General features: G+C 36.8%; 1 protein-coding gene across 22 annotated transcripts; it reads right to left on the bottom strand.

Annotated features, from left to right (window-relative positions):
- Positions 1 to 1,602: 1,602 nt before the first annotated feature.
- LOC104886507 (ubiquitin carboxyl-terminal hydrolase 2) lies at positions 1,603 to 24,962 on the bottom strand. 22 transcript variants are annotated; one of them, XR_008968176.1, is made up of 10 exons: positions 24,738 to 24,960; positions 20,781 to 23,620; positions 18,136 to 18,390; positions 16,242 to 16,324; positions 15,898 to 16,023; positions 14,983 to 15,128; positions 13,534 to 13,599; positions 12,901 to 12,945; positions 11,501 to 12,394; positions 8,902 to 9,285 (listed from the first exon to the last, which is right to left on the bottom strand). XR_008968176.1 is itself a non-coding variant. In XM_057392665.1 (4 exons), the coding sequence occupies exons 2-4, from the start codon at positions 23,612 to 23,614 to the stop codon at positions 18,141 to 18,143; spliced, it is 3,006 nt and encodes a 1,001-aa protein (XP_057248648.1). In that variant the 5' UTR covers positions 23,615 to 23,620; positions 24,738 to 24,960; the 3' UTR covers positions 17,704 to 18,140. The 22 variants fall into 22 exon arrangements, 3 of the variants coding, with proteins under 3 accessions (XP_057248648.1, XP_010669254.2, XP_048495113.1); XR_008968173.1 differs by having other exon boundaries at positions 8,928 to 9,285; positions 11,501 to 11,584; XR_008968174.1 differs by lacking the exon at positions 8,902 to 9,285 and having other exon boundaries at positions 11,344 to 11,584; positions 12,298 to 12,394.
- Between the last annotated feature and the right edge of the window lie 1,819 nt (positions 24,963 to 26,781).

The raw sequence follows: 26,781 nt of genomic DNA, 5'->3' as shown, positions 1-26,781 counted from the left end.
TAAGGGCTCTCTTAAGCTTCCAGGTTGGATCAACATATCGCCAATAAACTAATGCATTTGCATCACCAAAAGCCTTCATAAATTCAACCCCTTCTCTGCCTGATCCAGTGATCCCTCAATACAGTTCAAGTCAACCCCAAAACCAACTTTGAATATAGAGTCCAATATACATTTCTTTAGCAAATCCTGCATAATTGGATGGTTAAAAACTTTATAATGAACAACTTAGAGAAATCATATTCATTCCATCCTAACATAAATAAGTCATAGTTCCCGTCAAAAAAAAAAAAGTCATAGTGACCAATTTAATTATAGTATCTTTAACCAAAAAAATCAATAAATATCTAATGCAAAAGCAGAACCCTAAATCCATGAAACTGAAATTTTGATAAGGCCTCCAATTCATTCAATAAAATCAACAACCAAATCAATTAATTTAACAAACAACAACAAATCCAAGAATTCTCGAATCAAAATCATCTAATTTTAAAAAAATTACGTATAACGAAAAGCCTAACCTGTGAAAAATAGGAGATTCAAGAGGACGATTCAAAGAAGAAGAATTTCATCGAGTTTCACTTCACCAATCACCATAGTTAAGAGTTTTTCCCCAAATTCTAGGGTTTTGAATGATAATTTTTTATCTCTGAAAATGCAAAACGGGTATCAATCGATAGATCAAGACGAGATGATAATTTTAGTTGAAGATTTGAATGAAAAAGGATATTCATGTAAAACAAAATTCAAGAATTTAGTTAACAACTTGGGGTTGAAGGAGAGAGGAAGAGAAAGAGACGTGAGAGAAAGAAAGGGGCCATATTTTTCTTTTTGGTCAGTGAAGGAGAGAGAGTTTTAATTTACATTTTTTTTCCACAATAATAGTTGGTCACGTGACCAATAGGGACCATGTGTAGCTCCGCCACTGATCAAAGTCATTGATTTGGTTGTTTTTTTTCTTTTAGCTGAATTTATGTCGTACCCATTTTTAAAATTTTAATTTTGACGTTTTCCATCCTTGTACCCATATGACCGTCTCTATATCCGTTTCCGTGCTACCTAGAGTGTGACCAACTATTCCCAGATTTCTGGATCCGCCACTGAGTGGAGTTCGATCTCACAACGAAAAGAAATGTGAGATACAAACCTTACCACTAGACCAAGTATTACTTGGTGACAATTTAAGGAATATATATAGAATAAATAAAAATCATGTTAAATTATGTGAAATTCATTCTTGTGCATATAATAGAAGTTTACTAATGTATATCTAAAGACATTAATGGTTAATCTAGTGCATGAGAGACTATACAAAAATTAGTGTAAACAACAAAAGAAAAAGCAAGGAATACAGTGCTTTTGAGGATATATAGTACTTCCTACGTCTTTTAAAACTTACACTTTTGAAATATGACACAACAATATAAGAGAATAAAGAGATAAAGAGATAAATACAAGATATGCTGATAGGGTTTTCTAGAGAGATAGGCTCTACCTTCTCTCTATAAAACCCTAACCCTAGAAATTCCCCCAATTCAATTTTCAAGTATTTTCTCCTCTTAGAATTTATCTTCAGTCCTATTATTGATATTCAAGTCTTTTCGCTTCATTAATGGCTTGTTTTTGGTCTTTGTGTTGAGTTGCGAAATTCAAAGCTCCAGATTTTTTCGTCAAATTCGATCAATTTCGCCCCGAAATTGTTTTCGAAATCTAGTAAATGCAGTCTTCTAAATCAGTCCTTTCTTCTGCCTGTTTTCTTCTCTTCATCAAAGTCGTCGTCTTCGTCTTCGTGTCTTCCCAGGCGATGGTGGATGATGATCCAGAAAGCTCCCTCTAGAAAAATGGTTGGGCTTTGCACCGCGGGGAAGCGTTCGTCTGGTTCGTTGGCATTTGTTCTCGAGGTTCACTGGGTTTCTTTTGCTAGTGCTCGGTGGCATCTTCGGCGAAGGTGGCTCGGCCAGTGGTGCTCGTGGTGCTTGGTTTGTCCGCAACGGGTTTATTTGATGGGTTTTCAGTTCTTGTTCCTATTTTTTATTTTATTTTCTGTTCTATTTAGTTTTTGTTATTTAGATGTTTAGCTTTGTGGTTGTTCTTGTGGCCTCAAGTAATTGTGCTTATCTTGTGAAGATTTGGGAGCTTATTCATTTTCGGTAGTGTTTGTCTTGCCCCCCCGAGAAGGGTTCGACGTCGATTTGGGCCTGGGGAGATGGTGTGATGCCGCGGCGGAGCATTTACTCGAGTTCCTTAGTGTTCCTTTTTCTTCGATATTTCTGTACCTGAAGCTTATTGTAACCACCCTTATGGGGTGCTTTAGGGGGTGTCTCTTGTGTAGACATCTCCTAGTTTTCTTTCCTTATCAAAAAAAAAAAAAAAAAAAAGAGATAAATACAAGATTCCTTGTGATAAGAGAGAGGTATGCGGGAATATATTATAAAAAAAGTCAATATTACAAGTAATATATTTATTTTTTTGGGACCCTTTTCAAAAACCCCATAGTAAGCAGAATTTACCTCAGAATGTCTTCACACAAAACCCTCATGAAAAAGCCCAACAAGCACCCCCCAACCCCCCCCCCCAAATAACATTGAAATTAAACTTCGACCAAGATTTGAATCTTGATTTCACATGAGAGATAAGAAACAATACGACTGGACTCAAGAGTAAAATGAAAAACATTGCAAATACAAAAACTCAAATATTTAACTTTTTTGGGCAGATTGTTTATAAGCCGTTGTAATATCTAAACTCTGTTTCAAGGTAGCTCTCAACTGGCAGAACAAAGGGAAATATTTCTCATAGTAGTAGTAGTTGGTTCATTGGCTATATGCAGTAATGCACAACGTGTTACACCCCAGTCTTTTAAAAGTTCTACATTATACTCTTAAGCTTAGCTTTTTCAATGTATAGAACCCGATTGCCGACTATGTGTCATAAATTTTAAAATTTGTGTGATCTTTCATGAAATTCCCTAACTTGTTTACAGTTTTACTAATAATGGGATGCAAAGCAAGATTAATTCATTAGATTACAAATTATAGTCAAAATATTTATCTTCGAGTTAATTAAGGACAAAGTGCATAAAATGTGGTAAGTTTAAGGATATCATGTGTTGGGGTAAAGCATATAAATCAAAGTAGTAGTATAAGGTAGAAAACCCCTATATTAATAATACAACTTGAAATTTGTGATTACAAGAGTGAGCTTTTCACATCTCATGATCTCATCAGTATATGCATCTTCTTTGCTAGCTCAAGCATGAAACTATTGCAGAAACCAATATGTTGGGTGTATCTATCAAACTAATTCTGTCGAGTCTCTCAATAAAAAGAAGTTATAAGCAAAACTTGTAATAGCTAGCATCAAGGAGCCCTAAAGGCCAAACATCCTAGTGTCTTATAGTCATAAACTTCATGTGTGCGTCTAGAAAATTCAGCACAATTCCCTAATTGTGTTCCTCCAGAGTATGAAAGGTAATTTAACAACTGATGCAATGTAGGATATTGTTGTTAACCGCATTATTACAGTTTATGTTCAAGAGTTATCAGATATTGCGATTGGAAAATCTCGCTGTTGCAAAGATTACACAAAGCATACAAGTCATGTAACATACCTTCGTCTAATTAGATGTGCACAAAAAAACTATGAATCCTTTAGACAAACCTGATTAACCAGCCTGCATAGTTTGAACAGCTAAAATAGAGGTAATTTCTGATACTAAAAATCTAAACTTGCTTGTTATGTGACAAATAACGAGGTAATAAGATAACAAGGAATTTAGGGTGCAGTCTGTCCTCACATATGTTAATGGACAGTGGTACTGAAAATTAATTCCAATATCAAAGGTCCACTGATTTCTGTTGCTCGTTGGCCTCAGGTATTAGTCATACTCCCTCAAAGTCTCAACCATGCCACCTTGCTCTAGAACTTAGAGACTCATGCATTACTTGTCGACCAATTACTATTCATAACCGTAAAACACCCCATACCCATAAAAGACCGCTTTAGAACTTAGTAAACAATAAAAAAATAATGTGTTCATTAATAATAAAACTTTCTCTTGGCGTCGCCATGGCAGGAAATTCGAAGGCTAATTCGAAGAAATCCAATGGAAAGAACAATACTCAAGGGAGGAAGAAGGGACCTACGAGTCCAATAACTGGTCAAAAACACAAATCCATAACAAAGCTTCATGGAATTGCATCAATGATGATTCAAATCCCCGAAATTGAAGAACCATCAACACCTCGGAGTTCATTAATTGAATTGCAGAATCAATGAAAAGAGAAGGCGGCACTCTTTGAATGGCTATCAATAATGCAAAAAACGCAAGATCAAATGGATTCCATTGCTGACGGTAATAATCATTCTCGTCAATTATTGTCTGAATTTGACACGGTGGATACATTGAACAGCACCGTGGATACATTGAACAATAATGCTGAGGAATCCGTCATTAAAATTGAACTAGATGATGTCAAAGATGAAATTGAGTATTAAAATTCTTCTGACGTTTGTTATGTTTTGGGGGCTAATCCTCGATTTCCTGTGATGGATGGATTCTTGAGAAGAATTTGGGATAAAAAGGGAGTAGAGAAAGTTGTGGCTGTTAGTAAAGGTGTTTCATTATTAGATTCTTTAATGTTGATCAACGTGATTCAATCTTGAATGATGGATTTCAGTTCTTTGATAAGAAACCCCTCATTGTGAAAAAATGGGATTCTGAGATGAACATATAGAAGGAAGACCTAAAAACAGTACCCATGTGGATACAATTACCTGCTCTGAATTTGAAATATCGGGGAGAGAAATGCCTTTGCAAACTAGTTGCAAGAATTATAATACTCCCTCCGTCCCAAAATATAGTTCTCATTTCCCTTTTTTCACGGTAATTTATGCAAGTAGAATATAAGAGGGATAGTAAAGTTTTTTTGTTTATTTAAATAAATGTTGTATGGGAAAAGATGATTTTAGGAGAGAGAGCGGAGAATAATTGGTGAAAGAGCATTAATTGTAACATTTTAGTTGAATAAACAAAGGAAAAAAACCAAATTCAAGAAGCAAATAAATGATGGGACACGGTTTTTCTAGACAAATTACGAAAAAATGTGGAACTAAATATGGAAACGGGAACTATATTTTGGAACACCCAAAATATAAATAGGAACTATATTTTGGGACGGAGGGAGTAGAAGCTAACATGAATCATTATATTACCTTTGAGAACGAAAAAGGAGTATTGATCTCTGTTACCCGGACTCGGCAAATTTTGCCATATACCGGTGTCGGTACGACACGACACTGACACCGGTACGAAATACGTGTCGGATCCGGCAAAGGTCACTCGGACACGGCGGCTCTAAACCCTAGAGTTCGAAGAGGAGAAGAGAAGAAAAGAAGAAGAGGAGAAGAGGAAAAGGCGATAACTCACCTTGACTCGCTGACCGGAGCTTCCAACGCCGCCGGAGCTTCGAACTCGCTGGTAAGTTTGTCTCTTCGTCTTCACTTCTTTTCCTTGTCTTCTCCTCTTCTCCTCTCTATCTCTTCGTGTTCTGTACTTCCGTCTCTTCAGTTTTCATCTTTTCTTTTTCTTTTTCTTTTTGTCACAAGTTCACGTGACTTTTTCCCTTTTCTTTTCTTTTCTTTTTTCTTTTCCTTCTCTCCTTTCCTACTTCTGCCCTACTTCCTTTTCTTAAAACATTATTTCTTCTTCTTAGCCTATGGCTAAGTTGTTCTATTAAATTAATATATTATAAATAGACAATTATAAAATATAAATTAGCTAGTTAATTATTAAATTTTATATTATTAAATATTATTTTCGCGTACCCGTACCCGTGTCCAAATTTCGGACAGAGTCCCCGTGTCCTGAATTTTTGGAATTGCCGTACCCGACACTCGGATCCGTACCCATATCCGACACTCCTAGCTGAGTCCACGTAACATAGGTATTGATGACTCAAGATGTGAAGCATGAATGAAAACCTATTTCTTGTGAGTTATGCAAGGGAGTAGGTCATACTAAGGAGAATTGTAAGCATAGGCAACAATCTAAGGTGCAGAGGAAATGGATACCTAAGCAGAAAGCAGTGCAAACTGATGCAGATGGTTTCAATTGGCAAAGAAGCAAGCTCAGGTGATGATCAAGAAGTTGCCTGTGACTACTGGTAATACTTTTGCTGTGGTAGAAGAAGATAATGAACATGCTGCCGATGATGATCTTGGGGAAAGACAAGATAGGGTCCAACATGGTGAGGGGGAGGGAGAGCCCCCTACCATGAATGGATAACATTTTCAGTTGGAATGTTAGGGGGCTAAACAGCATAAAGAAGCAAGGTGAAGTGAGAAATTTTCTGCTTTTCTCACAATATTAGATTGTTTAGCTTCCTAGAAACAAAGATAAAAGCTCCATCATTAGGAAACATTTATCTAAATGTGTGTCCATGTTGGTGTTTAACAACAAATAATGAATGGCATGGTAATGGTAGAATAATTCTTGGGTGGCATCCTAGTGCTTTCAATGTTAATATTCTTAGGTGTACTAGCCAATTGATACATACTGAGGTTGAGGTGATTAATGGAGGATTTTTTTTCAAATGTACCTTTGTATATGGCCTGAATGATAGATGGACTATTTTGTGGTCTGATCTAGTCAGCCTTGCTAAGGATGATTCTCCCTAGATCATCCTAGGAGACTTCAATGCTCTCATGTTCATTGAAGACAAGATTGGTCAACCAGTCGGAGAAAGAGAAATTGTGGATACGCAAAGGTGTGTGGACAGTTGCCAAATGCAAGAAGTGAAAGCTAGTGGGCAATTGTACACATGGAACAATAAACAAGAAGGGGTTGATAGGATGTTTTGCAAATTAGATAGAGTTTTGGGCAATGATGGCTGGGTGAATGAATGGTGTGATACCGAGGTCATTATTTTTCATGAGGGAGATTATGATCACTGTCCTTTGATACTTAAATCCTTTGTCACTGAAGTGAAGGGGAGACCTTTTAGATTCTTCAACATGTGGTGTCAAGCTGAGGACTTCCACAACATTGTAACTCAAGGCTGGCAAATGTCTATTGCAGGAACTAAAATGTTCCAGATTGTTAGCAAATTGAAATTCTTGGAAAAAGAATTTAAAAAGCTTAACAATACCCAGTTTGGTGATGATTCAGAACATCATTCTCTCAAGTATAATAGAATGATCTTAGCACAGCATATACACAAGACCAAGACCTGAAGATCTTGATCTAAGAAGTGCTGACAAGGAGGCCAGAGAGGAATATCACATTGCTCATAGGAGCTACGCTCAGTTCCTAGGACAGAAACCTAAGATCAGATGGCTCAAGGAGGGTGATGATAATACCAAAACTTTCCATCAAAGCATCAGAACTAGAAGATTGCAGAACAGAATAAATACTATAAAAAAAGCAGATGGTTCCTGGGATCATAACTTTCATGAGGTAACTGCTGCTTTCTTAGACTTCTATCATGATTTACTTGGAAGTGATGGTGCTGTAAGGCAGATTGAAAGTGCCATAATTGACAAAGGTTGTACCCCTTTCTGATGCTCAACAAGAAGATTGAATTTGGTTTTTAGTGACGATGAATAAAAAAAGCTCTTTTTTCTATACCTGATGACAAGTGACCAGGTATAGATGGCTATTCAAGCTGGTTTTTCAAGAAGAGTTGGAATATTGTGGGCATAGCTGCTATCAAAGATTTTTTCAGAAGTCATAAATTACTTAAGGAGATCAATTTGACTCCCATTACATTGATCCCTAAAGTAAAATGCCCTGCCTCTGTAGGGGACTTCAGACCTACAGCTTGCTGCTGTGTTGTCTATAAGGTCATCACTAAGTTGATATGTTCAACACTTAGTCAGGTGCTTCTAGAGGTGGTGTCTCAAAATCAGGGTGCTTTCATTACTGGCAGGAATATTATAAGTAATATTCTGCTATGTCAAGACCTTGTGATGAGATTTGGGAAGACTAGGAATCAAGTTAATGGCATGCTCATGAAGGTAGATTTTAAAAAAGCCTATGACTATAGAATGGAACTTTGTGAGAGATTTATTACAAGCTTTGAAATTTTCAACACATTTCATCAATTGTGTGACGGAATGTATTACCACTCCAAAGTTCACATTGCAGCAAAGAAGGGGCTTAGACAAGGGGACCCTATGTCTCCCCTTTGTCCTGTGTATGGATTACTTGACAAGAATTCTAAGCTACATTGGTGATCTAAAAGAGTTCAAATTCAACAGGCTGTAACAATTTGAAGATGAATCATTTGTGTTTTGTAGATGATCTGCTTCTCTTCTGTAAAGCGGAGGCTATCTCTGCCTATCTTCTTTTTACAAGGGTTTAGATTGTTCACAGAAACTTCTAGTCTCCAGGCTAACAGTAACAAGTCAGCTTTCTACAGAACTGCGATGGATAATGCTGAAATTACTAGGATTGAGCAGTTCTCAAGGTTCAAGCATGAAAATTTGCCTTTCAGATATCTTGGGGTTCCCATAAACTCTAAGAAATTGAAAGCCAGTGATTGTGATGCCTTATTTGAGAAGATGACACTATCCCTTGCTGGTAGAGCTCAACTGATTAATTCAGTATTATTGAGCATCCATAGTTATTGGGCTCAAATATTCATTCTCCCTAGTTCAATTTTGGATGCTGTAAACTCAATTTGTAGGCATTTTCTTTGGAGCGGGAAGTTGTTGGGGAGAAAGCAGGACATATTAACTGGGCTGATGTGTGTGATCACAAGGTGGGAGGTTTAGGCTTCAGAAGTATAAGGAATGGAATAAAATTGCTATTGGAAAATTGGTTTTGCATATAGGAAGAAAAAAAGATGAATTATGGGTGATGAGGTGGGTTCATACAGTTTATGACAAAAATAACAATTGGTGGGAATGACAAGCCCCACCAGGAGCAAGTTGGGTCATTAAGCATCTGTGCAAGATCAAGAATGAGCTGGACCAAATACGAATGTCACAATGGAATACTCAGCATACTTATTCTATCAAAAAATGGGTATACTATGCTCATGACTGAAAAGCCTAAAGTTCAGTGGGCTAGTGCAGTGTGGAACAGAATGAGTTTACCAAAGCATAAATTCATTGCTTGGATTGGCATTCAATCAAGACTGGGAACAAAAGATAAACTATATCAGTTCAATGTCATGACAGATGTTGTTTATGTGGAGTTGAAACAGAAAGCCATGATCATCTGTTTTTCAAGTGTGTTTACAGCAAGAATCTGCTTCAGCATTTGCTCAACTGGATGGGAGTAAACTATGCAAACAAAAACATTCAGCAATGGTTTAGATGGATCAGGAGCAGATATAATGGTTCAAAAATGAGAAAGAATGTTATGTGTGCTGTGCTTGCTGCTGCAATACGAGATATGGAAAAATAGGAATGCTGCTTACTGGTATTCAAAAGTGTATAGTATAGATTAGATAGTCAAAGAAACAAAATGTATCGTTAAACACAGAATTAATGCTTGTAAATTTGCAAAGTGGAGTAGTATAGACTGTAGATGGATGGATGAGTTGTAATTGTGATTTTTTTGGCCTTCTGTGGCCTGTTTAGTGTAGTCCTTTCTCTGGGGATCTAGGTTGTATGCAAGTTTTTTGGTGGAATACATTTACTTACCAAAAAAAAAAAAAACCTAGTAAACAACAAATGATATATTTTAGAAAGGATCGAGTACATTAAGATCCCCTTATCTGCAGCACGTTTTCTGGCCACATGATTAACAAACCATGTGGCCGCGCGCGCGAAAGACAAACTAACTATATTAAGATTTTAGTAACCCTTTCAATCTATATAAGTGACCCCTAACAGTTTCTAAGACAAGCAACCCCAACTATTATAAGTCATCCCTAGTGTATTAATATAATAAGCAACCCCCATAATATAATTAATCCCTAGTATATTGATAAGTAATACTTAATAATTTCTAGCAAGTACTATTCTATGTTAACGAATAGTGAATCTTGCTCTTTTAGAACTCTTATTATCAAGTGCTATTCTTTACCCCTCCCCCCTTTTCTCCTTCATCTTCACTCGTTCTATGATACCCCTCATGATTATTTTGAAGGGTTAGCAGGCTACTCATTCCAACAAGATGCATCTTTCTTTTAGAGAGTTTATTCCTTAGTTACTTCACTGTTAAGCGTGCTTGGGTGTGAATAGTCCAAGGATGGGTGACCTGCTGGAAGTTTCTCGAGGTTCATGAGTGAGGACAAAATGCGCCGGAAGAACTTGTGTTGGTTATTGAGTACAATTGTTTGTCCCAGATGCACATTAGTGACAATATACTCGACTTCGTATGGGTCAGGTGTCACACTTTCCCTTCTCCATTCCCTCACCCCCCATCTATCTTTCTCCCCCAATCTCTCTTCCCCTCTCTCCACTCGTCTATTGTAGTTTCCCAATTTCAGAAACACTCTTCCTGCTTGCTTGTGTTACTCAGTCTATTGTAGTGACAACGTGAGGTGAGCAATTACGGACTGGAACATTTTTCGGCATAAATAAAAGGGAGGAAATACAGTCACAAATATTTCTTTGACTGTCTTAAAGCCATGCTCTCAGCTAAAGTAATACTCCTGCCTCTTTCAGAAGTTCTGGTTAGATTTTCTCAAATAGTTTTACACAGTTCCATTTACCGTTAAAAAATAAAATCCACTCCTTTCCCCATCACTCCATCGCATCAACCCATGTTCATTACCCGTCCCAGTACTTCCTCTTAATTTTTTCTTTCTATCCCTGTCAATTTTCCATTTTTTTATACTACTACTATCGTCATCTTAGTCTCTGTGTGAAACCTAAGTGTGAAAAAATAAAAAGGACAGAGGGAGTGTATGTCTAAGCACTAATAGGAGAAGATTCATGGTTTAGAACCATTATGTCCACACATATACCATATTAGTCAAGACAAGAGGCCCCAAGTATAATTATATTATTCCAGATTATTATAGGCTTATAGCAGCAGGGCCTTTACATATGAGGTGATTATCACAAATGCTCCTTGCTTATGATAGTAAGATAAATATACAAGTAATAGAGCCTAGTCAGCCTACTCCCCAAATTTTCCTTGCTTCTGGTTATTATTTACCCCAAAACAATCGACAAGCAGAACAAAAAATGGAGCATTTATGATACCGATGCCGTCTAGCATAAAATAAAATGAAAAAGAACTATCTGTATGGTTCTATTCCCCTTCCGGTAACCCGTAACCTATAAATCTAGAAATAGAATTCAAAATTGCCAAGTAAAAGTGACAGGTGAGGCACACACAACCTAATTAACAGCACATGGTTGACATCTCAAAGGAAAAATCAAATCTGATGCAAACAATTTTTAAATTCTGAAAGGCGGATATATAGGAGTTTATTTTGTCACCTGAGCAAGTAGCAAAACAAGCCAAAACTAAAGAACACACGAAATAAACCTAATGTATGTGAAGACAGATGAAAAAGTCAAAAAACCCGAGAGAGCATACAAATTATATTCTTCTGACCCTCACCAGCCATTTGCAAGCTCAGTCAGCTCCCTCATCCATGATGTGAGCATAGACTCCCAATTCCTACACAAATTGAAACATTATCCGAATTGAGCATGAAGCTCAAACCACATATGATTTGATATACTCCCTACATAACAAATTACTAGCAACATTTGGTATTATTTGTGAGAGGTAAAATACTCAATTGTTGCTAGTGATTCGTTACAGAGGGAGTATGATAAATCTGGTGTGGTAAACTACTAATCTATAATGACCAAACAAGGCATGGCTCAGACAGAACAGCCCACGGGAGAAAGTAGGGAATGATAACAAACTTTCAGACTCATTAGCAATTAGCAAGGTACAAAGGGATCTGTGTGGTGGATCCACACCCGTAAAAGAAAGTTTAACATAGTATCAACTTCTATATAAGATCTTCCCGATTGTGAAAGTTCGGTAATGCAAGAAGTGGGAAATCATGGATCAAAACATCCACATTTCATACTGGTATGTAGTTGCAACTTGCAAGTACCGTATTGGCAACCTACTATAGAGTATAGACTCTTCAAGAGGAGAAACAATGCGACATTGCTACACATGCTAATGCATTTGATTCTTGAGCTATGGCAATTTAAAAGTCCTTTCAAAATACTATATGCATTATTGGGGAAAGTGGAGATGGAGAAAACTGAAGACATCACAAATTGCAGTTTAGAGCACAATCAACAAAGATAAGTCGCCAGGTTCCAACCCACTCCCCACTAGGAACACTTTGCGGGAAAGGATCCTCTTACCACCACCCACGGCTCCCAAAGTGTCGAGCTCTTGTCCGCTAATCCGGGTCAGATTGATCTGCGAGAGGTTTCAGCCCAGTAGGACTCTTAATCTTACCTACCATAAAAAAAGTCAACGCTAAGTTCGAACAAATCCTCTCTACTCTGAAAAGTAAGACCGAGGTAATGAAGAAACAACAAAGCACCAAGTATGAAAGGCTCCCTTCTAATCAATGGAGAAAAATCAAGTTGCAAGCACAAATAGCAAATATACGCTGATTTGTGCTTGTTACCAATATCAAACCAGAAAAATAAAATTCAAACGGTATGCTCATAGCCCAACAAAAAGACCCTTTTCCCACCCCCACCCTCAATTTCCTCAATATCTCTACAAATGAGGTACCCATCATCTTCATCCCCTTTCTTATCCTCTTTCCCCTTACCCACTCCACCAGTCCCCCCCTCTTTGTCTCCCTTATAGTAAAGATTGCACAATCGTTCACCAAAATCTTACCCGAAAAGTGTCAATAGTAGACCTCAATTCACATGAATTTCAGTACCGAGCCACTCATACACACAAAAACCAAATCAAGAAAGAGGAAGTAGGAAAGAGATATGGATTACCTTCAGTAACAAGGTCCTCGTGGCCAATCAAGAAGTTCCAATAATCTGCAAAGTTGATATAAATCCATGAAATATCACAAATAACCCTGTATATTTTTAATAAGACAATTTCATGTATATATAAATATCTCATCGCACAATTCATTCTTGTACTAATTGTTTACATAGTAACAGAAAACGGGAAAATAATGCTTAAAAGGTAGTCATAGTTCTCTTGTCTTAACCATAAAAGCATAATCAAATCAAAGCATCACTTTTCAATGCAATTAATATTACTGTACAAGCCAACACATTTTGAGAACGAGAAGCAGCAATATATGTAGAATATAGCATAACACTTGGTTTATGCTCATCCTGACTTTCTTTAGGGTATTATGCATACTTTCATTTCTGTAAATGGATTATGGGAATTGTATAAAAAACCTTTCCAACACTTGAGCATGTATTACAGCTATAGTTACTATTTTAGTAGATCAATTAAGTGCAAACAGCGCAAAATATCATCTAACGTGATCTTTCAAGCTTAAGCTGCGTATGGAACTGAATGAAGTATGAACACATTGTTCCTTCAGCATTATGATCCGCATCTATAGGAAAGTCTCTTTCCTATATCTCAATTTTCTGACAACTCACCTTTTTATACTTGTCAGCCTCTGCTGCCTAGTCACTCATAATATTCAGCTGGCAGATTTTGAATATCTGCAGAAAGGAGACAAAAAATAAGGAGATAGAACCTGATGTCTCTAGTGTATCCAAATCTCAAGTAAAAAAATATAACTTCATCATCAATAGGAGCATAAGCTGAGAGCCTAGAAAGACTTGCTCTTGTGGGGTTGGCCAAAAAATCAGAAACAAAAGAAGCATTTAGCTATTGTACACTATGATCATGTTAGAATGAATCAAACAGAAGATATGCTGCTAAAAGGCTTTTCTATAAAGCAGTAATCAATTTGACAGATTCATGAGTGCAGGTTGACTCAATTATGATCCCACATCATAACAGGAATCTTTTCACTTTACTATGGGAATTGAGGGTGATGGGTGCACCACCTGCTTCACGTCCCCAACGAGAATGGTTTGCATAAGTTGAGTATATGAGAGGAAAATTTAATGAAAGGAAAAGAACGACCATGCATAAAAAATAAAAAATAAAAAAACAGAAAGAGCAATAGATGATGAAGAAAAAATATCATCATAACTCATTTAGTTCTTTAAAAACCTCACACAACCAATAACTGATTTTTCAGAACCTATGTTTGACAGCAATACCTGCAATTCAGAATGCAACACAAGTCCAGCTAACATCACAAAGGAGCAGGACTATACTGATTGAGAGAGGCAATAACAGAACATACTAAGGCCTTGTTTGGTTGACAAAACAAATCATTGGAAGTGCAAATTCTAGGAAGTAGAAGTATATGAAGTTGTTTGGTTGGCAAAACCATGGGAATTTGCACTTCCTAGGAAGTTCTACTTACCTCCAAAATGGAGGAAGTTACTTACCTAGGTCCCCATAGGAAGTTCTACTTCCCATTATCAACCAAACACAATTTTACACTTCCTAGGAATTTCAAATACATGGAAAATATAACTTCCTAGGAAGTATGACTTCCTATATACAACCAAACAAGGCCTAAGAGATTTGATGAAGTATCAGATATTAATGAAAAATACGAGATGCTATGATCTACTAATAAAAAAGTCCGTGGGTTAAATCGCTTGATTGGGAACAAAGAAAATCATTTAACAACAGCATTGATCATACTTAAGCCACACATTATCCTAAAAAATGGTTTTGCTCACATTCACCAGTCTACATTAATCTCTAGATTTCGTTATTTGAAGAAATATTGCCAATCTACAAGATCTCGAATAATAAATAAAGTGTATCAAAAAGAAAGACCTTGACTTTCAAAGGAGTAGATCAGGATTACTTCCTCCCATGTTCTTGTAGATGAAAAAGACAGATAGTAGATGAAAAGGACAGAAAGCAGATGAAGAGAAAAGAAAATATATCCAACGAATGTCATTATAATGAATGAAATCCACAACGGAACATGCAACCTTAGTAAATACCATCACCTTGTCGTACCCATTCCCCCATCCCAACAAATGAGACTTCATTTTGGTTCACTGAATGAAATAAGCATGAGCTGACCACGTAGAGTTGCAATCCCTTTGTCCTGTTATTTTTTTATCTGAAATTATGATTCAGAGGACATTACAGTCTTGAAGCACAAAAGACATAAAGCTAAAATTAATCAAGTGTTCCCTTAGTATCACATAAAAATCACACATACATTATGTACACAGCTATATGTTCAATACCAACATATTGGCAACAGAACTACTAATATCACCAAACAAATAGACAAAACGGAACCCAAAAGGCGCACACTGAGAGAACAATGGGAAAAAAATATCAGGGCCATTATTTGCTCTACATTCTGATCAATATATCCTAAATGTTTCATAACACAAGAATGTTTACGGTTTTACCAACAACTAAGTACAAGAACTAAACCATAGAATACTGAATCATAATACTCATAAGATAAGATGAAAAGTAAGAAGTAATAAAATAAATCAAACAATTGTATTCCATAACTTGGAAGGAACAAATCTCAAAATAAAAATTCAGATAAAAAAGAAAATAAAATTGACATTTATCTATGTTCACAATCAGAATTAAATTAAGGAGGAAAAACAACACAACGCTCATGATCATGCTTAATAATCTACCATGTTGTGAAGCTACAATGGCAATGTCTAAAGCGTGCAACATATTTTCTCTTCAGACAGTCAAGAGTTTCTCACAGCACTTCAATATCTCAAAAATCCATAATTAAGATTACCTTAAAGCTTAACCTATATTACCAAACTTATTAATCAGTTCAAACTCCATCAGATTTGTTACATAATTGATGCCATCTCACAAAGAACAGTAGAGTACTCCATGCCCACAAGACTTTGACCGTAAATGTTTGCAGAAAATACCTTAAGCAACAGGAAATGCAACCGGTGAATTGCACCTTCAAGCCAAATATGAATAGGTCTCCTATAATTCTTGAAGGGACGAGTGGGGAGGAGGCACTCAAAATCACAAGACGGCAGATTAAGGATCTGTTCAACATCACGACTTAATTATTAGTTTTTGATTATAAGATTATAAATATTGTGAAAGAAATTAGAGACAGATAACTTTTCTTGGTCCAGTAAATCATGTGAATTTACAATAGAATGTTCCAAACTACATTATAACTTGATCTTCACTTTAAAGGAGAAGGATGGGGGAACACAAAATAGAAATCATATTTACAGAGCAGTTCCAAAAAACATACTTTTGGGGTGACGCTTAGTTTGACGTTTTTCCTTAGCTTTTCGGAATATAGAAATCGTTGTAGTTAATTCTCCCTTGAAGAAACTACCATGGCTGTAAGTTAATATTAAGCACAAAAAGGAAAGTAAAGGAGAAAATGATGCATTTGAATTTTGAAGCAACTTCATATACCAACACTTTTGACCAGATTTCTATTTTTAAACTCAATTTTTGATACATTTCATGAAGAAAGGTAGGCATTACTATTAATTGTTGTGCTCAAACTAACTAACAAATATTCTTGTAAACTGACCACTGCAAATTAGCAACATATATAAGAATGAACTGATAAATAATTTTAAAAAGGATACAATTTTCTCAGTTGATTGCTATAGCTGAAAAAAGGGGAGAGAGAACAGACCAACATGGGAGCAGAACCAATAGCACTCACCAACACTAGAGCCCACACCACACAAAAGAAAAAATAGGGAAAAAAAGTGCAGTCACACACTGCGGTGCTAAAATCTTTTATCAGAAGATCTGTATTTCATATACCAAAAATGAATTCACACACCTCAGTAGCAAATTCCTTTCTAGGAGTCTTACCACCAGTAGATCTACCCGCGTTTCTCTTAAAATGAGCCATACTGAAGCAAATGCAACTTCAAAAAAATGTGCAAAATTTTGATAAATTTAAAGGCACTCCATAATCAAATAATGGAAGTAACATCAAACTCAAAACAGAGCAATGAATAAATCAAAGAAAATTTCAAACATCTCAAAGTAAAGATTATCATCCAAAGGAAGCAAAGATGAAAAGATGAGAAGAAAAGAATAGGAAAGAAAAGAGGAACATAGCGAAGACACACATTCCAAGTACATCCTACTGTGAAGCTTATCTTCTTCGTCCCTTTTTTTTCAATTGTATGCAAGAATTTGCACACAATTAGCATGTGTTGCATTACTACAAATACATTATTATTACATATCAGGCATAAGCTTCATAGGTACACCATCTCACCTCAATTTTTCAAATTCCGGCAAAGTTAAGGTAGATAGAATATGGCTTTTACATTCAAATTTCTTTCTTCAGGCTCACGTCGTAGCACCGGCCGTTCCCTACTAATAGATAATGAACAACCTAATCCAGATGGTAGATTCACACATTGTCCCAGCTCAATTTTTTGATCAGATCATGATCCAAATTAAAATAAAATAGAAGTTCTTAATCTGTAGCTCAACCACCTAATTTTGCCTCTCCTGAAAAAATAATCCTCATGCAAGACACAACCTTGTAAAAGGAAAATGAATGAAACAGGGGGGGGGGGGGGGGGTTCCTAGATTGGTAGGACCCGCATTGTCCTTTGTAAATTGCAAACCGACCAAACGAGTGGGTATCGAACATGAAATGAGACACACTCGGCAAAGAACAATTTAGTTTCCTCCTTTGTAAAATGTTTCATCATTGCAGGAGAAATTTTCAATGAAACAATCAATCAAAAAGAGCTGTGAATATATTACTCTGCTGAGGATCTGGAAAAAAGTTAATCACAATTTTGTATATGTAAAATTTTGATCTCGTGAATTTGTAATACAATGACTCTTTTCAGTGATCATGTCACTTCAAAACAATGTGGAGCGATAAACCCACATCACTCCGTTTCCCACAAAATATCACCTGATTCCACACCCCCCCCCCCTTCCCATACAAACAATAAAATAAGGAACTTCCAAAAAATAAAATGGTAATTTGGGTATTGGGGGGGCGGGGGTTTTTACGTAGTAGTAGCGACCTCAAGCTGTATCTCTTCTGATCCCTTTCCTTTTCTTCCCTCTTTAAGACCGGGAACCCCGCCCCCCTCTGACCAATCTGGAAAAAGGGAAGGAGCATAGATTTTTAACCAAAAGAGCAGTACCTTCATCAGAGCTTAACTTTCTCATAAAACAGAATGTAAGCTTCAGAGTGCAGGACCTCCTCTAAGGTTGTTTCACGAACACTCGTGTCACTGGCAAGATACCATACTGAATGTGCTTGTCTATTTTCTTCTTCCGATCCTCTTCTTCGTCTGTCACCTCCTCTGACATAAGCCACATAATGGCCTTTTTTCATTGTCCCAGAATGCTCCACCACCCCAATCAAGTGGTAAATGCAATTGTCTCTCTCTGTGGACCTGCATGTTTGTTCAAGTTAATACTTAATCCCAATAATCCAATTTACTACCAGAACTTCACGATGAAATTATCATGGAACAGAATGCACACATATTGCATCATTAAGTACTATATCAGTATATTACAATAAATTGTATTATAGGCCAGAGCTGGAAAAAAAAATCTACATCCAGGAATCTTAACAATCTCATACCTCAAATCAACTCCCCCTTCTAATTGGAACTCCAGGGAGGTTTAGACAGATAAAACCTATCCCCCAATAGAGAAAAATAATTTAACAGTTCCTCAGATAGCCACAAACTTTTTATTTCTTTTATTTATGTGCCTAGTATTCGCAACCCATTAACTCAGATTCAAAACCAAGCAGCAAGAGAGTAGAATCCAATGACTTGAAGGGTAGCAACTACAACAAGTGCACCTAAGCGTGCATATCTGTGACGAATACTTAAAGATAATAAACAGTTCACATTGACTTCAGGGACGGTCCATGTTGATTAGTATATTGCTTAAGAGAAGTAACCTCTACCACAGGGCAAGGAATAATAGCCTATTTCCACCAGCCACCACAAACAACCAACAGTAGCTTTAAAACTCCCTCTTCTTTACTTTTTAGAGGATTATCTTTTTGAGAGAGGCGGGTGGAGCTGTATAAATAATACAAGACAATATACAAAGAATGAATCCAAGAATTGGAACTGCAATATGAACTAAATAAACACCAAGATTTCGTTCAATTGCAAGACATATATCAAGGTTATGCAAGTTGCACAACTACCTCTTATCAAAATGTATTTAACAAAAAAATTCTAAGAGGGTTAGAAGGATTGTTAGGAGGATTGTGGAGCAACTTTTCACTTTTAACAGGCTGTGTCATATATAAATATGCAGAAATGTTGTACTAAGATCAACAGATACATCAGCTCATCAATGAAAACCAATCATAAAAAAAACCACCAACTTGAGATATTGTGCATCCTCCTTGAGCTAGTGACACATCAGATCCTTCATAATCATCACTGATATCAAGTAATCTCCCATTCCTATTACCAGTAATCTGATGATTTACTTTTACCCTCTGGTTCCTGTAAAATTTGGAAACGGTCTCTTTCCTATTCCAGAATATTATGTTTATTCTGCAATGGGGAAGATAGAGGAATAACTCTCACTAAACCATGTTTTGGATAGGAGCTGCTTAATGCCATTTCTTTAGCCTTTCAAGATGTACATATAACCTCATTTATCACAAGATTACCCTAGGAGCAACAATTATGAAATTGGACGAGTACAATCCTATATTAACTTAACACATACATAAGATTGGCAAAACTAACCATCTATAACTTCAAATTTTTCCACCTATAGCAGCGGTCAGCGGTCCTCAACTATCTTAATTATTAAAAACATTTAAATTCCTTTGGCAATCAGGAAAACAAGGCAATTGGACGACAGTAGCTACTAGCTACCGTAAAGATGAGAGAAAAAGCTAGCTAGTTACAAAATCTCCCATAATATACTCTTCAACTAACCTATTTTATCCCAATATTCTCTAGTTCTGTATCTCTATTCTCTACATTCTTCAAATATATAATTATAGCTAAAAAGATATAAGACCATCCTTGTCCTTTTGCATTTATGAATAGTAGAAACTTCCTAAAACGCGTATTGTAGTTCCTTCATTTCATATTTACTGGGTATCATCATCCAATACGCATAATTGGGTAACTTAAATTGTGCCACTTATCTAATGCCATCAAACAAAAATAACACTAACTAGAGCGAATAGCACAACCCAAGGGAACATTTCAGAGCAACATGATTTGCTCTCGTCCCCAACAGAGAGACAAAAGGGTAAGAGCATTTGTATTTGCCACATCTTCCATTGAATTTCACAGCAAAATTCTAGCTATATATGTATGGTCAGACCACATAATGACAAATGCATAACATAGGCTCTACTTCTGAATCAACTGCTTAGTTACTTCCCCCTAAAGTCAGTAAAAAATCTGGTGCTAGTATGCGGTAGTATCACTTGACTTGTACCCAAACACCAACAAACGTCTTCTCCCTGCAAATCAGAAGTGAATGCTTCATGGAATCATGGAAAATTAAGCTTTTATGTTAAAAGATAATATCCACGTGCTATAACTACCTAATGCCTGGACAGTACAGCACACATTTGAAAACGACAAATTATCCAGATCTCATTTGCATAGGTAGGCAGCTCTAAGTTTGATATCTACGGAGCATAAATGTACAACAGAGATACTTGAAACAACAATAGTGCATGGATGCAAAGTAGGATAATTTAAATGTACATGTACGAACATATTGAACAAAACAAACTTATCAACATGCATGCACAAACACAAGTCTAGGAATAGATGCACACCTGTGATCCATATAAGGTCCAAGGTCCAGAAATTCCTTAAAGCCAACATGGCCATTCAATTTATTAAGACGGCCACGAGCATCTTGCCCAAATCTTTTCAGGTGAATAGTCAAAATTGGAGGAGTCTTACTGATAAGTATCCGTTTAGTTGCGTCTCTCATTGCCTTAACACACTTCAAATCAGTTTCTTCCTCCTCATCCTCTCTCGACGCATGTTCCTCACTCAGCCCAATTGGCCTCTCAACAGCAACATCATTATCATACAGAGCAGAGCCATCCAAAGACTTGCATTCTAAATTAGTCTCATTAGATGGTCCAAAGAAAATACCAGCACCAGAATCATTGAGATGTGCAGTTTCTTGTACACATTTTTCCTTATCCTCTGGTGGTAAATTTAGACAAAGCCCATTGATTTGTCTGGCACCAAGCCTCTTCAAGTTCTCGTCTGTATCACTGTTGCCATTATTGTGAGTAGCCAAGAAGATATGTGAGGAGTCTGAAATAGGAGTGCTTGCTTGCACCTTTTCAGAACTTGAACATTCATCACTGGAAGAAATTTTCTGCATCACATCAGTTTTGTGTTGATTCTTCCTAACTTTTTGCCTTCCTTCTTTTAGTAGTTTTGAACAGTTCTCACAATCCCAGGCGTGTTCACCAGACAGAAGCTCAGGCTTCGTAAAATGCGCTAAACAACTCTCTACAGATACTGGTGAGTTTGTATCATCAACTTCATCAGGATCAGACTCGCTGTTGCTCCCAACTAAGAAACCATTCCCAACATGTTCATTTACCTGAATATTTTTCACGCCTCCCTCGACAGCCTCGGGCTCATTGAACAAATCAGCTAGACCACCAAATCCCAGAGTGTCTTCTCCACCGCCTATATCAGCATCTAGCTTCGTCACTTCCCCTTCCATGGCACCATCTTCCTTGTAGGTAAGCAACAATATTTCATTGTTTTGTACCTGCACCGGACACTCATCAACCCAATCATTAACTGTAGATTCCGACTTAAAATTCACATTCTCCGGTTGCGCACTTACTTCAGCACCTGAGTTGGCTGTATTTGGCACTGAAACAGCATAGTGAATGTCACCCTTCATTCCAGAATCCTGAGATAAACTAGCTTCAGGACTTGAATTGGCTGTATATTGCAAAGTAACAGTGCCTTGATTGTCATCGCAGCTACCAAGATGTTGAGTGACAGAACTATTCTCATTCTCAACAAACAAATTTGGCTCATCTGACAATGACATTGGCTCAAGATAATCCAACCAAGCAAAACTATCAGCTTCTTGGACACCATTACCCTGGGACACAGGTTCAACATAGTCCAACCATGGCGTGGCATCAACCTGAGCATCACTTTCAGGTAATTGAGAGCTGGCATGGCCTTCCCTGGTTAAGTTACTATCTGGAATCACAAAAGCTCCTCCATGAACCATGGTACTCGATTCAACAAGGTCCTCTGAGGGAGAACAGCTGAGTGAATCACTCTTCAAATCAGATGAAGACTTGGTGGTGCTTGAAGTATTACAAGCACTAGGAGCAGGCCCCAGATCTCCGTTTTTCGTCAGTTTAGAGCGAGTCCTTCCGCCTCTTTTAGGAGGCGGCTTTGTCTTCTTTGTTCGAGGAACTGGTTGAGCCTTCTTAGAGGGAGGTTTCTTCATCGGCACAGGAAGTGACAGGTCCAGGAAAGGCTCATACACCACTGAAGAGTTCCCACATTCAACACAGCTGACGGTGCTTGATGTTTGTCCCCCAAATATGGCATCAACATAAGGAGCACTCCCAAGTAGAGATCTCCCGTTTTCAGGTGAAGAACCCCCTGATTTTTTTGCATGCAAGTCTTCAGATGATAGCCCATCAAGCAAATAACGCAATAATTCATGACTGTCCTGCTGCTCATATCCCCTAAACTGAGGAGCTTTTGCAACCACACATCCAAAAAGTGGTTTGGGATTTATCACATTTCTCAAGCCGGATCCAGGGTCAGTTTCAATAAGAAGTTTCTTCAAAGCACTCGAAAATGCACCCATGGACCCTTCCAACTTCAGCAAGTAATCTCGCAGTACATCCATTGCCAAGAGATTCTGCAAGACAGAATTAAAAAAGCAAGTATTTCCAAGATTTATCAACCCTCTAACTGCATAAAAATCTTTTCCATTTGCTACATTGACTGCTTTGCTTTCCGTCTTCACTTCACTAATAACACTTCCACTGCCAAACCAAATATCTTCCACATCCACTGTAGGCACTTTTGCAGACTGCTTTTTTAAAAGCTTGACTATATCTAACAAGGCATTTTTCTGTTCACTAGTATCCTCCAGTTTATCCACTGTGAGAAGTGTACTACAAGAGAAACACCACCTTAATTGAGGATTCTCCAATTGGATTACCAAAGGATGCCGAGTCTGTCTCGCATGTTTAACCGCGTGAAACTGGGGGCTAGTCGGTAACCCAACACCTCCACATGAAAAATGCCCACATTGTAAACAAACCCAAGTGGCTTTAAACTCAGCTCTCGATTCAGAAGCACCCTTCTTCTTACCGTGTTTCCCCTTCCCTTTACCAGCCTTACGGTCGTTCACATTCTCCCTGCAATACTCACAGCCAATAGACTCTGCGAGCTCGATTTGTGAAGAAACTCTTCCCACATCAACAGCCTTCTCAAGATGGACACAGACTTTCCTCTCCTTTTGTACCACAGATCCATCACCAGAAACCACAGAGCTCTGATTATCTTCCTGAGAAACAGTTTTGGGGGAAAAGGTAGAAACGCGGTTCTCTTTATGGGCACTATGAGCCGCTTTCTTTTTCACCCTTTTCCCCATTAAGTCCTATAAAGCACATTAAAGAGAAAACAGGGTCAAAATAATCAATGCCTATAACCAAGGACAAAGAAATTGGAACTTTAGATGCATGCCAATCACAAAAGTACGACGAGTGAAGTATAACCATCCAAATCACTAAAACCTATCACTAAAACCTTCACATAGAGTTATTCAAAAAGGTCGACAATTAACATGTTAACTAGTTATTAGGCCCGGGCCCCGGGTAATAAAAATATTCATTTATTAATATAATACTTTATGATAATAACACTAAATACAACTTAGCCTAGTGGTTAAAACTCTAGTACATGTACTTGAGGTCTCGGGATCAAACCCTATACTATGCAATTTCTTAATTTTTATTGTACATGAATTACATGAACTAAAACTTCCTCGGGAGAGCACCACGTGGCATAGTTTCTTGTTTTTGCACGCCTTTTAATATATTTGTATAGATTATCATCACCATATCAAATAGCATAAACACCATATGCAATACGTAGAAACAAATTGATGGGCATACATAAATGATAAACTCAAGCATGTAGGTTTGGAATTCTACTCGTCGAATATTGACAAAAAAAAAAAAAACTTAGTTCAAATGTGTCAACTATTTCTCAATTTTAAGTAAAGCAACATTTAAAATTCGAACTTCGAGCTATCTTCCCTTTAACTAGGCGCTTGTTCACAAGATACATATACCTAATGATCAATTTATCATTACATAAATATTTTACTTTCAAAGTAAAGACGTCATTATATTCACAAAACACTAACAGTAAACAAAAGCCAAGTATACTAAACGATTTCATCCAATGCTTACAAATTACAAACAACGATTAATTGTTACCAGTTCCAATCATATAATTGCAATTACATAGGTTCAACAAATTACAGAACCACTGACGAATAACCTAGGAATTCGATCATTGAAAAAAAAAATCAGTTTTAGCGAGTGAAAATTGAATTACGACTCTACGAGTTAAAGAAAATAAAATAAAAAGTTAATTGAACTAAATTAGTAAATCAGGAGTAGCAACAACAACAACATAATAAAATAATTATTAATTTGCAGCAAATTAAAGCAGATATTTGTGAAGCAAAGAAATTTCGAGCAACTTACAAAAAGATGTCAAGTATGAAAAATTTTCCAGCATAAATTGCGAGTAATTTGCAGCGATTTAAGAGTAATCGAAGAAAGAAAGTGTTTGTGAGCGTGTGAAATTGAAAGTGAGTTTGATCTGAATTGGAGAAGAAGTAGAGGAGAGAGAAAAGCAGTGAGAGAGTCAATAGAGAGTTTTAGTCGGCTTTCAATTCATGAGAGGGTTTTTTATGGCGTTGGCGACCTGGCCCATGTCCAATAACAAACTTGCAATACATATGATATGGGTAGTACATGGTAAACTTGCAATACATGGTGCAATTTTCTTTTTTGAAAGGACTAGGGTTGTAAATGATAAGAGACAATTCGCGAGCTACTCGAGATCGACTCAGTCAAAACTCGATTAGAGTAAGCTCAAATTGAATTCGATCTCGACTCCAAATGTTGGTGAGTCGAGTTGAGCAACTCGAAACTCGATGAGAAAACTCGTAAGAAGCTTGAATACCCAATTATCAATAGCAAAATATCTGAATTCAACACTTTTTCACTTTATTGTTGCTTTTAATACGAGACACTTGTAAGCTACTCAAAATCTATTCGGATAATGCTCGACTCGAGTGAGCTCGCCTCAATTCAAACTCGACTCGAAATGCTAACGAGTCGAGTCGACTTATCTCAAACTAGAACTCGACTCGCAACAATGACACCCCTAGAAAAGACAATACATGGTTAATTAATCCTGTAGGATTATCCTGATTGGGTCAGGATTGCATGAGGGATCTCTTAATTTTTTTTCTCGTTACTTCTTACAAAAAATATCAAATTGCCAATATTATCGAAAATATCCACATATTGTTAGTGTGACACTCCGTCCTTATATAAAGATACAATGAAGAAATAAACAACTAAAAATAATAAATAGTGGATAGTGGAGATTACCCGAAACGAATATGTCACTCTAAAGGGTTTAAATGCATCACTATTATAAAAAGAAATGTGTCTAGCTTGCAACTCCATTTACAAAAGTATATAAAACAAGTAATCCACAATCACATGGGAGTAACTAACAATTCTCCCATAATAGACAAAATCAATATAGCATTAGAAGTAAGATTTAATAACCAAGAAACCAACACATCGTTACAACAACAATACATAAACAAGTTAATGACAAGTTTATTTCATCTTATCTATAAAAGATCAAAGAATCGAGCATAAAGATTCATGAATAAATAGACAATAATCATCCCATCAAAATTATTCTCACTCGAAAAATACATTCAAAACCAAATGAAGTATAGCATAACACATTTTGAGAAAGATCCCTTGTTTGGCAAATAGAGTTTAGAGTTTAGCTGTTAGAGTTTAGAGTTTGCTGTTAGAGTTCTAACTTTTTGTTCAACAGATTTGACCGCTGATTTGACAATTTTCTTTTGTAAATATGTTCGGTAACAATTAATTAACTAATTGTTAAAAGTTTATTAACATGTGTTTGTGTGAAATGACAAATTGTACACATTTCAATACATGTGTATAGTATTATTATGAAAGGCAAAAAAGTCATTAAATATACTTTTACCTAATCCTTTAAAGAAAGAGTTATTAGGAGCTTTTTCATTTTGAGAGTTTTTATTCCAAAACTCTATTTTACCAAACACCCATTTTAGAGTTTTTGACTAGTCATAACTCTAAAACTGGTCTAAAACTCTCTTTTTCCTCTAAAACTCTAATTGCCAAACACCCCCATAACACGCTTTCTAAGGTTTGTCAGATCGCAACCTCCAGACAGCCTATGGGCTTACATTTCCTACTGCCTTTGTTTAAGAACGGATAAACTCGAGATGCAGGATAGTACTCACCTTCGTACTTCATGACCTCTTAGACGACAACAATTAACCTAGGTAACACCCTAGATCGCAACCTAGGTGATTGACATGTTCTTTTACCAAAAACTACACATATCCTACCGGATATTTTACTTCTCAAAAATAAAAATCACAAATCCATCTAAATAACTCTTCAAATAAAAAATATCAATAAGGATGCCCAAACGACCTTATACCCA

This window comes from Beta vulgaris, chromosome 2 (genome assembly GCF_026745355.1).
Source record: "Beta vulgaris subsp. vulgaris cultivar EL10 chromosome 2, EL10.2, whole genome shotgun sequence".
Classification (NCBI taxonomy): Eukaryota; Viridiplantae; Streptophyta; class Magnoliopsida; order Caryophyllales; family Amaranthaceae; genus Beta; species Beta vulgaris.
This window is presented reverse-complemented; position numbering and strand designations above follow the sequence as displayed.